Source organism: Schistocerca americana, chromosome X (assembly GCF_021461395.2).
Source record: "Schistocerca americana isolate TAMUIC-IGC-003095 chromosome X, iqSchAmer2.1, whole genome shotgun sequence".
In the NCBI taxonomy this organism is placed as follows: domain Eukaryota; kingdom Metazoa; phylum Arthropoda; class Insecta; order Orthoptera; family Acrididae; genus Schistocerca; species Schistocerca americana.
In genome coordinates, this window is record NC_060130.1 from 229,087,069 (window position 1) to 229,100,819 (window position 13,751).

Genomic DNA, 13,751 nt, shown 5'->3' on the forward strand with positions numbered 1-13,751 from the left:
ATTAGAATGTTTGCAAAAATGTGATTGGCCTTGCTGCCACAGAGTAATTGTTAGATATGTCAGAACAGCTTTATCCCTTGTTCTTTGATCTTGAGGCGGGTACAGTAGATTTCTGCATTGATTTCAGTACATTGAGCACAAAAGTGCTAAATCAAGATTTAGACTTACTGTTTTTCAAACTGGTAATGAGGGCCCATCATTTTCAGTCACACATGTTTTTAGTGAATCAGAGAAAAAATGTAATTGTTGTTTGGGTTCTTTTGTTTCAGAAGCACTGCCAAGCAAAACTACATAAATTTCATATGATTGGTTAACAAATTCTTAAAAATTGTTATTCAGATGTTTGTTGTCTTTTCCTTCCTTATTTTTGTTATATCTGTGCAGATTCAATGACTAATCCATCTCTGGATAACAGAGTGTCAAATGAAAATAAGAACCTGTTTATATTCAGTCAGAATAATGTGCAGCTGTGTTCTGTATTCTTGACTCTATTGCTGTAGCTTTGCCTTACATTATTTTACCACATATTTCTTTATGTGTTTAGCATGGACCATGGCCAGGATTACCTCCTGGTGCAGGAAGAGCAGAGGATTTTCGACTTCGTAGTACAAGTAGTGAAGCTAATTTGATGTCACATGAGGCACATATCCGTCACCATACTCATCGCCGAAGTATGCATGAACACAGTATGCCTTTTGACATTGAGCGATCCCCGTAAGTGGTTTCTGTTTGTAGTCCATTGTTTATAAATATGTGGTTGTATAAAACTAAAAGAAACTGTTGTATCTGGTGGACCCCTCTTATCCTAGAATCTGGTGATCCACTCTTTCTTTTTAATCTTTCCCAACATATCCAACTCTACTTCCTAAGGAAGGAACTAATAGTTCCAAAAGCTAGGATAGTGTCACGTACTTTTATATCTTTCTATCAGCAGTACTAAACATTTACCTCCTGAAGGTAAACATCGACTTGCAATTCTATCGCATAATTTTTAATTTTCATGAATGAGTTTTCCATTTGGACAATATTGTTAGTCATGATTACAAAGGAGGAGAGTTTAATTGTCCATAAACTATAGCAGCATGCACAATACAACCTTAAAAGCTTTCTAACCTATTAATCTCATACTACCACATTGGAATACCACCATCTGCTATTACAATTACAACCTCCGACTCACCTTCCCATGAAACTCTTACACTCACAAAACACTGACGTACTCTCAGACACTTACTCCACTCACTCAACTGAACCCAGAATTAAAAAAGAGTGCTGGGTCATTGGGGATGATAATTTATCTAAAGATCTGCTATAAAATATGAAACGTACATGTCCATTCCTTATTGACGAGGTGAATGCAAAATTTGAGTGATTAGAACTATTTTTCAGTACTGTTGTTACTTAGGTTTGCAATATCCATCTTTTCAATTATATAAAAATTACACGATGACAATATGTCACAATTTACACATTAAAGAAACAACTGAAAATAACATGTAACATTTTGGCTGTCTTCATTTTATATCCTGTAGCATAACTAAGTGTCCTGACACCCTTTATCATAACATTTAGAACTGTAAGGTATTATATACATTTGTTAGAATTGCATGCAATATCTTGTTCTATAGCTCAGCTACAATAGTTGAAAAGGCTTTTTAGTATGGCCTTTATTCAGAGGCAAATACACTTCTGTTAACATTTTACACATCTGGACTATTTGTTCTAAGTATATTATTAGAAGTGTATCACAAGACATACTGATGTGATGGTACCATACTGACAATGCTGTTCATTCCCAAAAAAATTAAATAAATCCTTGACCTGCAGTTGAAACTCTGTTTGATCCAGCAGAATGAATTGTTTACACAGTGGTCGTAGAAGATACAACAGGGTACAGTCACAATGATGGTGTAATAATTCTGCCAACGACATCCCATCATGTGGCAAGGAGTGTTAAGAGGAAAGAAAAATCTTTAAGGCTTTCTCCCATGTGTGGGCGTGACAGAGATTTTCCATGTGACTTTTAAACATTTGAATGAACCATTCAGCTTCACAGATGATGAAAAGGAGCAGTTGTGACATGGTGTATGCCATTGTCAGTGCAAAACTGTTGAAAATCAGCTGACGTGAGCTGTGGTCCGTTGCGATGGAATGGACTGATGCTCCACAGAAGCATTGCAATGAGAGGTCATTTGCTGAATTTGGGTGTCCATCCACTGCCAACTACAATGACTTTGGGTGAGTTGCTTTGTGGGAACTACTTCCCAGTGACCGTAGTGCAACAAAGACAAAACTTCCTACTCTAGGGAGTGACTAATCACAACCTAAGCATCGTTATTCTCTGTAGGTAGCAACAGAACACCTAATCACCTGGATAGCACATGACGATGCAAAAAGTAGTGATGTGCCAGTGGCTTAGGAATTTCTTTCAAACTACTTGCTACCCATGGTAACATATCGCAAAACTGTCCGAAGAGCTGGGTCAGAAGCAGTTGCTCCAGTTGCCCTATAAGACAATGCAAACTTTTGGAGAATTTCAGAATCCTGAGTGTCAATTTGATATCATGATTCCTCAGATGAAACAAACATTCTGTGTGTACTGATCGGTAACCAAAACAAGTAGTCAGTATTTGGATGTTGTGCAGTCGGCCTGTACAACAACTTGTATTAATAATTAGACAGTAAAAGATCCCAATATTGCAATTTTTGTGCTATCCATGGTGAAACAAGCTTGCAAGTATTGAACAAAGCAGTTAGAGGTCAATAATCCATAATAAAATAGAACTTTCAACCATACAAGTGTTGATGGAACTTGGTAATACCATAGACAATGGTGAGGACCTCTTTTTTCAAGTTGACCATAATTGCACAGCACTTTGTTGAGAGTTTTCAAGGAAGAGGCAATGGCCCAATTGGATGAACCAATTCTATGGGAGAGCTCAGCTCCTATCCTGTAACAAGATGCATGCACAGCTAACACAACAGGCTTAGCTGGATCAGAATTAGACAATAACAACTTTACAAAGCATCCCTTGAGTCCTGAAGTGCACCTGACATTCTTGGGACCACACAAAGGGAACACATTTCCAGTGCAGCAGCTTCAGTAGAGCAGCAATTTGTGCAGTGTTAGCAATGAACTTAATGTAACATGTTAATTTCCCCATGGTGGTCTGTATCAGCTTGAACAAATCAAATAAGTTTAAACCAAAAATGTTCACACTGTTTCTAGAACATATTATATAGAATGAAATACACTTTGTAACACCACAAAAAGTTTCTGGCAAACATTACATGCCAATTACTGGCATTTCATGTTTGTTAAATGCAGACAAAAGTTGGCTTCTGTAGCTGTGGGCTAATTGTTGTATCATAGGTGTCTTTATTAAGAAGGTAAATAAAATTTAGTTGTCTTATTAGCCATATCTAATGGGGCAAAAGGTTTGTTCTTCTGTTCAGGGACTACAGCAGAAGGTTTCCATGAAGGGGAAAACTGGGACTTCATTTGTGCTTGCCATACTGGCTAGACTGTGTCAATGCTGAACATGGCATAACATCACTATAATTTTGGCCACAAGAACAGTTGCACTGGCAATGTCGTGTTAGCCTTTTAAGTTCAGCAATCCTCTGTTGTAATGACTGTTCATGCCATACCTTTAACACTGTATGTGGAGAAGTGGGCTTCCAGTTGAGCACAAAATACTGACCACTCTTTTTCCTTGCAGTTAAACTGGCAAAACTTGGGTGTAGTGTGCCTGCTGTGGTGCTGCTTGTTGCATCAGTTACTTGTCATATGTTGAATACTGAGCAGCAGTCGTTCATTCTGCTGTGCCTGAAACTAAACAGCTTTATTTAGTGACAGTTCATGTGGGGTTCAGACCTGGTTAAACACGTATACTAAAGATAATACACCAAATTTATTTTTGCTGTTACTCGTGGAACAGGAAGTACATCCACTCAGGCAAGTGAGGGCAGAAGTCTGTTCACAGTAATCATTGCCAGGTTCATACACGGTGGATGAGAAAAGACATGTGAACACATGTGAGAACATACTCAGTGCCATTTTTATGTATATCATAGCAAACCTAGATGACAGTCCAAAAGGTTTGACTTGTGGAGGAGGACAAGTGGATGCTACAACACATATAGGATATTAGTTTAATTTCAATAAAACTCTTTAATACAGAATACTTAACTTTGGCTACATCCATACCCATACTGCTTCACAACACCATGATAACTGTTTATTAATCTGAATAGTGGTGAATGACAGTAAAATATTATTACATTACATTTTAACTATGAACTTTGGTATACATTTCTGACTAATGACACTACCTCACTCCTAGATTTGAATGGTGATGATGGTTGCTAGACTGGGCTATCAAAGAGTGAGACAAGCAATGCTATGCTCTGACATAAGTAGACTTCCAGGAGCAGCAGTGTATCAAACCTTGTGAATGAGGAAACAATGCCTCACCAGATGAGAATGATTATCTGCTGCATGTGCCAATGACAAGTTTTAATATGTCATTGGCAGTAGGTCATGCCATTACAGTTGTACATGCAAATTCAGTTTTCTACTTGGGTACACTAAACAGCACTGTGACTCCATTTATAACTGACCTATCCTCTCTGAGTGCAACTGTTCTAAAGATCTGATAACTGACTAATACAAGATTCAGCTCATTTTTATACATTAGTTTCTTTTGTTACTCCAGTCTGGTATTGTTTCAAACTCTGCTGTAAAATACTCATAACATGATCTACATTTTGACAAGTGTTGCATATCCTTTGTAATGATAGCATTAACTACTTTCCTATTTTAAGCTAAAGTGGAAAAATCTCCATATTCTTCATTGTTGATGCTACCCTGGCAAGACAGAAAGGATAACAAAAAGATATTTCCCTAAAAATATTTCTGACTGAATGAGAGGTTTTTTGTGTCAGAAACTTAGCGCAATATATACAAAACTGTTTTTAAAATAAATAACAGTTAATAATTTAATGGAGGAGACCTTGAAAGTGAAATGAAATATTGGTATTGGTCATCGATATTTAAAATCCAATCAGGTGAAAACTCAGTCGCATTTTGAAGTGAAGATATGGAGTTTATATTATTTTCATTTATGTAATACTTGTAGTATTTTATGGTCTTCATTTATCACTGTTATAAATATGCTGCTGCTACTCATTCCCTACATGTATTGTTCAATGTTTTTTGGGTGTCAGGGTGACAGGAGGAAGCCAACTTGGAGTTCATCAAAGACCATCAAAGGCAGGATCTCACATATCACTGCCAGTGAGCCGCCACAGTCACTCTCATCCTCCACATCCCCACATGCATCCTGCACACAGGGATGGGCGCACTATGAGTTCTCGTCTTGGTCCTGTTTCAGAGAGTGCTTACATCCCAAGAGAGTCATACTGTGTACCTTTGCCAGAAAATATTGAACTTGGAGCTTACTCAAAATACCCACATCTGCAGGTACAGTCGTTTCCTTCAAGTTCATGCAATCTTATGATTATTTGATTTCTAATATCAGTACATACGAATGATTTGACACAAGTAATTGCTTTGTGAAAGCATAAAATTTGTTATACTATGTAAATGTTCAGTGTTATCACATATTGCAATAACTGCTTTAATAATATTCATATATGTGTAACAACAACAAAATGACAACATCAACAACAATGATGATAATAGTTATAATAATAATAACAATAACAACGATGACAACACAGACATGAGTACTTAGTCTGGCCGCCAAGGCCAGCAGCCTCGGCAGCCAGGGACAGTGGTCATGTTTGTGTGAGTTGGATTTGTGTGAATGTGTGTGTGTATGTTATGTAGTTTGAGAGAAGACCTGTTGGCTGAAACTTTACTTGTTAACAGTCTTTTTGTTGTCACTATCTGCACATTAACATCTCTGCTGTATGATGAGTAGCAGTCTATCTTTTTCATAAAATTGTCATTAATATAATTACTTGTAATTTCTTTCTTTCTGTTGACACTCTTTTTCCATTTCTTCCCAAAATTTTTTCACTGTCTGTTCGAGTTGTCTTTCTGTTCCTTTGTAAAGGTTCCTCTGCATTCACTTTTTTGTATGTCTTGAAATACCAGAAAGTATTTAATTTTGTTGTGAATATTTCTATGTTTCGATTGTCTTCACATAATATTCATCTCTTCTACCATCAATCAATTTATTTTTGTTGTAGGAAACAGAGAAATTTGTTTGCTTTGTCTGTACTCTCTTATTCTTTTCTCATTTGCTAAAGTCATAGCAGTCTCTTCCAGACTGAGCCAGTTTTGCGATATTTCTGTATAATTTTGTTGCTGCTTATTTTGTGGTTGTCATTTACTTCTGTTTTTTATTCCAGAATTTTTCAAACAATTTTTCTCCATTTATCTGTTTTCAGTGCCACAATGCATTCAGCTGCCTACAGTGTATGAGGTTTTATAAGCACATAGTGTCGAATTTTGGCATTTATTGACATTTATTTTATTATTGTATATTTTCTCACAGAGTTGATTTGGCACTCAAGCTTTCTGTCTTCATCATGTTACTATATTTATTTGAAACACATATCTGTGGTATTTTAATTTCTGGGGTTCATTGATGACCAAAAACCAGTATTTTTGCCGTGATAAAGGTCACTGGAGTAGTAGCCAAAATATTAGTTCTGCAATTTACAATATGATGCATCCACTACCGAGAAGAAGTTTATGCACTGACTTTGGCTGTGAAAGCCCACATCAGCTTTTAGTGATTTAGATGCCACCAAAATGTTGGTCATGATTTGTTAGTTTGGTTTTTTATGTCGGGACTTTAAGATCTGTTTCCTCTCCAATTTTTTCCCAAAATATTTATTGGAGTAGTGGTTGAATAAATGTCCTTAGAAAAACCAGCTAGGTTTTCAGTAAAAACCAGGCACTTAATCCTGACACTGTTGTTTTGTTCCCCAGTTTGATTCAGCTGTTTATTCCAATTTATTGTAGTGTCCTTTCCACTCCTGGATAATATTTATGAGGCAACAGTTAAGCGGCATGGGTGACAGTTTGACTCCTTGTCAAAGTCATGTTTCCATTTCAAATAATCATGGTATTTTGCCAACAACCTGACTTGGGACTTAGTATTTATGATGGACTCTTTGATGCAGTTTGCATTTCTAAAATACTTCATATTCACTGAGTGAGGAGAACAGAGTTGATCTATCCATAGAACTGTCTGTAAAAGTAGTGATTTAGTCTTCTTTTCTCATCATGAAAATTATTATTTTTATTTTACAATAGTAACAATAAAGTCACTATTCTTATTTTTAATTTAGTGGATGGTATGTAAACAAAATAGATATTAGTATGACATAGTTCCTGATAAATTCCAAGCACTATTAGTATGCTATGCATGCATTTAGTGAGTATGATATTAAACAGAGTTCAATTAAGGCAGTAGTTAAAACAATACATTTCTAAATCATAGCACTGTGTAACCTGTTTATAGCAGTCCCAGTAAGCCATTGCAGCAGTCAGAGTCCACTGGTAGAGGCAGCTGGATAACAGCAACTGAAGAAGAGGCTATTGCCGAGTGGTCGTATATTTGCACACTACAGAAATTCACATGACTAACAGGCGATATCAGCAGCCACATGCCGTAGGTGTCCTGGCCAGACATGGACAACGTTACACATATTGACATGCCCATATCTTCAATTTGTGTGTCTGTGAGGTTACTGAATCCTTCACCCCCTTGACCCAGTATATAGGCCCAGTATCTGCCAGACCAGTGTGTGAGAGGACAATGTGATGGAACAGCTGGGTGATATCAAGATGGAAGACTCCTGGAAGATGTCTGCGGCCACTGGCAATGATGGTGCCGGATCCAAAGTGTCTCCTGTAGATTAGCCACAGAGACTCATGGCAATGGAAGCACCCCTGGGGGATGTGGCGAGTCTGGTGATTTTGGTGATTTAACTGTTGGTGAAGTCGAATCAACATCCATCGGTGTGCCCCACAGCTCATGACAGGGGAGGACCAGGTAGCCATCCTCTGTGACCCAGGATTAAATTGTGCTACATGTGGCTACTGACTAGGGTGCCACAACTGGAGATGGTTGTGGTGCTAGTGCAGTATCTCTAATGTTGTAGCCATCAATACTGGCACCCCTGCTGTTTTGCTACAGACACCTGTATGTACACTGGATTCTGCCTAAATGTGCATGCCCACACCAGGGCACTCACACAGAATGGCATGGCTGCATTTGCTTCATGCTCGAAGGGTGGACACCAGAAGCGTCCTGTGAGGGATCCCATGTAGGAGCTCTACTGGGCTTTGACCATTGTTGGACATGGACCTGTAAGTATCTAAGGAGGAGCTTAGTGCTGAAGCTGATTTAGAAGACCCTAAGGTTTTTAACATTTGTACTTTGAAAGTCTGTACAAACCATTCAGCCATCCTGTTTGGGGAAAGATGCTTATTTCCAAAGTGAGTGTAAAACTTTTCGAAATTGGTCGCTGTGAGTTGGGGACTGTTGTCAATCACCTGCAAGTCATGTGTGAATTCAGTTCCACAGCTGTGTCAGCATTCACCACAGAGAAAATGAATAAGATGAGGCCAGCTAATGTGCCTGGCAAACAGCATACTGTCAAACCATTCATGCTACATCATTGTGTGTATGAAACCAGTAGGTGTAGTGGCATGCCAGTTGCGTCATCCCAGAAGTCCCTCAGTGGGATTGATGTAAGAGTTGCAAAACATGATGTTGCCAGGAGGACGGCACCACCATTTGGAACTGTTCATCGTCATTTGTAAAGAGCGTTACACGTAGTGAAACCTGAAGTTGAAGCTGCCAATGGAAAAAAGAGAGAGACAGCAAAGGTCAGGTGCTCTGTAACACAAGTTCAGATTAGGGAAGGATGTAGAAGGAAAGTGGCCATGCCCTTTTGAAGGAACCATCCTGATGTTTGCCCCAACTGATTTAGGGAAATCACGGGAAACCTAAGTCAGGATGGCTGGATGCAAGTTTCAAGTGTCATACTCTCAAATGCAAGTCCAGTGTGCTAACTACTGTGGTACCCCACTTGGTGCGCATGTAGAGGGAACGCATTTAGTGATTGCTCCGGTTAGCTGTCTAACTGAAACAAACTGTCTCCTAGTGATCAAATTCAGGGTTAGGACCTGTCAGAAGATGAGAAAATGCATCCTGTTAGAATGATTACTGGAAGGGTAATAGTGAGTGGAGTATTGAAAATTGTCAAAAAAGAAGCCCATCGATGAAGGCAAACTGCAGTACACTTTGGCAATTATGCCTTTGGTCCAAAAAGTGGCATGCTGTTTATGATTTGTAAGAAGATGAAATTTGTGACAGTAAAAAAAAATAAAACAAATATGGACATAATAAATTATGGCCAATGCTCTCTTTTTGATCCATGAATAATATTCTTGAGATAAATGCCTCTCAGTGCAATACAAAGAGAACAGCGCTGATGTCATGTGGGCATCTGTTGCCAACACTAATGGCAAGTGGGGCTGGTAAGTTACAAGATGGGGTGCTGGTTGGAGGGCCAATTTTAGCTTATGGAAAGCCAGATTTCCCTTTTCAGATAATTAAAAAGGGCTCCCTTTTTACAGAGATGATTTAGTGGGTGAGCTGTGGAGGCAGCCTGAGGAACAAACCATGCATAATAGTTCACTTTTCCTAGAAATACTTGGAGGTCCTTTACTGATTTTGGCACAGGTATATTCTCAGTAGCCTCTACATATTCTTTGATGGGCTGAAAGGGCTCATCACTGAAGATACATCTTAAATTAGTAACTGCTTATTGAATCGAGGCCTATTTGGTAAAGAAAGACCTTTCTGTGAAAGTGCTGCAAAAGCCAGACAGAGACTGTACAAATGTTATAGCATCAAGATAATTGACAACATGGAATCCCAGCAGTGATCTGTCAAGGAAGCTGTGGAATATGGTGGGGATACTAGACACACCAAAATTCAAATTGTTATATTGGTACAGCCTGGACAATGTGTTCAAAACTAAAATATTCCTCGAGTCTCCATCAGGAGACAATGGGGAATATGCCTGCACATTGTGAAATTAGTTTTCCTCCTGAAAATTTAGAAAAAGTTCATCTGGAGAAGGCAAGGGATAAGAATCAATGTCCGCTTGAGCATTAACAGTTTGCTTAAAATCTTCACACAATCATGAAGGGAGCCCCCAGGATTCCTAACCACCACTAACAATGAAGCTCATTGACTGTAGTAAACTGAGGGACAAAATCTGTTGTTGTTCTAGTTGGTCTAATTCAATCTTAAGCTCATCCTTGATGGCCAACAGAATTGGGCAAGCTTCACAAAATCTTAACAAGCTGTTAGTTTTAAGTCAGTGAGGGCCTCAAAGTCCATTGCTTTTCCCAAATGAGGTTCAAATAGTGGCACAACTTGTATATAAAGTTTATCAGTGTCAGCACAGGGTACCAATGAGCCAGTGGTGTGCATGTCTTGATGTAATGAAAGTCATCACAAGCATTTGTTACAATAATGCACACTATATTAACATTACATATCTGGCATTAATTAAACACACAAGTAAGAGGGCAGCAACTACAAATAGTTTCCATTGAGCCATTTACTAGCAAGTTATCTCACAAAGCTGTTTCATTAAACATAAAAAAAAATGTAAGTAAACAGGTGCATGGTTTGGGCAGCTGACAAATTTTATATGTCTGTTTTCTGTATATTGTGGGATAAAAACTTCCTGTAGAGTGTCAAAGAATCAGTCTACTGAATGTATCTTCGCATGTTGTGACTTCATGTTAGAAGCTACCATGCTGACTAAGAGGGACAGAAGTCATGCAACATAAATATAAATAAATCCTTATGTCATGTGTCTGTTAAGTCATACCAAGAAAGGAGTTACAGTAGCTAATGCACTAGACTCATATTCATGAGGACTGAGATTCAAATTCCCATCTGATCATCTAGATTTTGGTTTCCTGTGGTTACTCTAAATCAGTAAAGGCAGATGCCAGGTTGGTTCCTGTAAAATAATCTTTCTCCATCTGAGTTTGTGCTCTGTTACTCATTACCCCTAATCAATAGGACATTAGACCCTAATTCTCTTTCCTTCCACGAAATCAGGAAGAAGTAAATCACAAATTAGACTCTCTACTTCTATTACACTGAAGAGCCAAAGAAATTGGTACACCTGCCAAATGTTGTGTAGGTCCCCTGCGAACATGCAGAAGTGCCGCAACACAACATGACATGGACTCGACTAATGTTTAAAGTAGTACTGGAGGGAACTGACACCATGAACCCTGCAGGGCTGTCGATAAATCCATAAGAGTACGAGGGGGTGGAGATCTCTTCTGAACAGCATGTTGCAAGACATCCCAGATATCCTCAATAATGTTCATGTCTGTAAAGTTTGTTGGCCAGCAGAAGTGTTTAAACTCAGAAGAGGGTTCCTGGAGCTACTCTGTATCAATTCTGGCTGTGTGTGATGTCGCACTGTCCTGCTGGAATCACCCAAGTCCGTCGGAATGCACAATGAACATGAATGGATACAGATGATCAGACAGGATGCTTACGTATGTGTTATCTGACAGAGTCATATCTAGATGTATCTGGGGTCCCATATCACTCCAGCTGCACATGCCATTACAGAGGTTCCACCAGCTTGAACAGTACCCTGCTGACATGCAGGGTCCATGCATTCATGAGATTGTCCTGTACATGTCCATCTGCTCAATACAAATTGAAACAAGACTCATCCGATCAGGCAATATATTTCCAGTCATCAACAGTCCGATGTCAGTGTTGATGGGCCCAGGCGAGGTGTAAACTGTTGTGTCATGCAGTCATCAAGGTTACACGAGTGGGTCTTCAGCTCCAAAATCTCATATTGATGATGTTTCATTGAATGGTTTGCATGCTGACACTTGCTGATGGCCCAGCATTGAGATCTGCAGCAATTTGTGGAAGGGTTGCATTTCTGACATGTTGAATAATTCTCTTCAGTTGTCATTGGTCTCATTCTTGCAGGTTTTTTTTCCAGCCACAGCAATGTTGGAGATTTGATGGTTTACCGGATTCCTGATATTCATGGTACACTCGTGAAATGTTCGTACGGAAAAATCCCCACTTCATAGCTACCTCAGAGATGCTGTGTCCCATTTCTCATGTGCTGACTATAACACCACATTCAGACTCACTTAAATCTTCATAACCTGCCATTGTGGCAGCAGTAACCAATCTAACAACTGTGCCAGACATTTGTTGTCTTATATAGGCATTGCTGACCACAGTGCCATATTATGCCTATTTGCATACCTCGTTACTTGAATACACATGCCTATAACAGTTGCATTTGAGACCTGTTAGAGGTGTCATACTAAGTTACTTGGTCACATAATTAGACTGCCCCTTGTAATGAAAACAAGTAACAAAAGACTAGGATACAGACAAAGGGGTAGCTTTAATGAAAGATACAAAGAAGGCTGCTGAGCAGGAATCACAAAGGAAGGATGACCTGCTATAGAAGATGCAACATGACAGAAGAACATGAAGAGGGCTGTACAGTTCCATATTGTGTTCACAGCAAAGGAAAAACAAAGTTCAAGTGTCTAAAGAAACTATTTAATGTTTCAGCCAAATTGTCTTCTATTTAGTCCAAGAAACTTAGTTAAAACTGAGATCCTGAAACCACCTTCTTGGCAGTGAATTTAGTGTTATTATTATTATTTTCAGTGACAACATGCAGCCTAATCCTATGAGTTCTACCTTATGTGCAACATTGTACATCAGTATAATGAGCAGCACAGTTTTCATAAAAGTGGATTGGTATAAACAAACAGTTTATTCTGGCAATGGACAGTATCCTGCTGTGGAACATGAATTTGGCCCACTCTGTGAGTCATTTGGATCAGAGTTTTACAGATGGAAGTTTACTGAAAAATAAATGGTTTTGCTTCTTGGGCACCATCCACAAATGGAACAGGAAGGAGGAATAGCTGAGCCTATCTTTATTTCTAGCATTTTCTTTATGAATGTGACCACTGCAGTCAAATAGTGGCCATGTATTAACAATGAAATTCATAAGAGAGCAGTTTCATTATGAGATGATTGTTAGTGTGGCTAGTTCCACCTGCTTAGGTGAGTGGTAATGTGCTTGCCTGCCATGCAGCAGGCCCAGGTTCTGCACTCATGGACTGGGTGTTGTTTTGTCCTCATCATCATCTCATCATCACTGATGTGCAGGTCACCCAATGTGGCGTCACCTGAAATAAGGCTTGCACCTGGCAGCCGACCGAACTTCCCTGGATGAAACCTCCTGGCCAACAGTACCACACGATCATTTTTTTGTGTTATATATCAAACTCTCATGATGAACAACCACTTCTGCAAGTCTGGACCTACAACTCCATTACCAACAGCTAACATCCATACTCTGCCCTGAAACTTGCAATGTCACCAACATCCACCATTCATCTTCAGGTCAAGATGAACTGTCTAAGTGCATTGGAAGGCTCAACAATTTCATGCATTTCGACTGATGACAGGAACATCCAAGAGTTGTCACAATCACTGCCATAGAGTCTCAATAGCATATGCAGCCAAGGACATTAGCCACTGTTAATGCAGCTTCTAACTGATTGTGGACACTAGCCAACTCACCCTGCACCCATATGCAACGAATATGGTCACCAACAACATTTCACTTTCTGATGGAACTAACTAGGTACATGAAATAAT

The 13,751-nt window shown here is 39.1% G+C and overlaps 1 protein-coding gene across 1 annotated transcript in view; it reads left to right on the plus strand.

Annotated features, from left to right (window-relative positions):
* Positions 1-13,751, plus strand: part of LOC124556447 (ATP-binding cassette sub-family G member 8) — a 327,261-nt gene that overhangs the window by 207,580 nt on the left and 105,930 nt on the right. The window contains exons 6-7 of the mRNA XM_047130396.1: positions 545-714; positions 5,230-5,485. Of these exons, the coding sequence (XP_046986352.1) occupies positions 545-714; positions 5,230-5,485 (426 nt within the window). The remainder of the gene's footprint in view (positions 1-544; positions 715-5,229; positions 5,486-13,751) is intronic.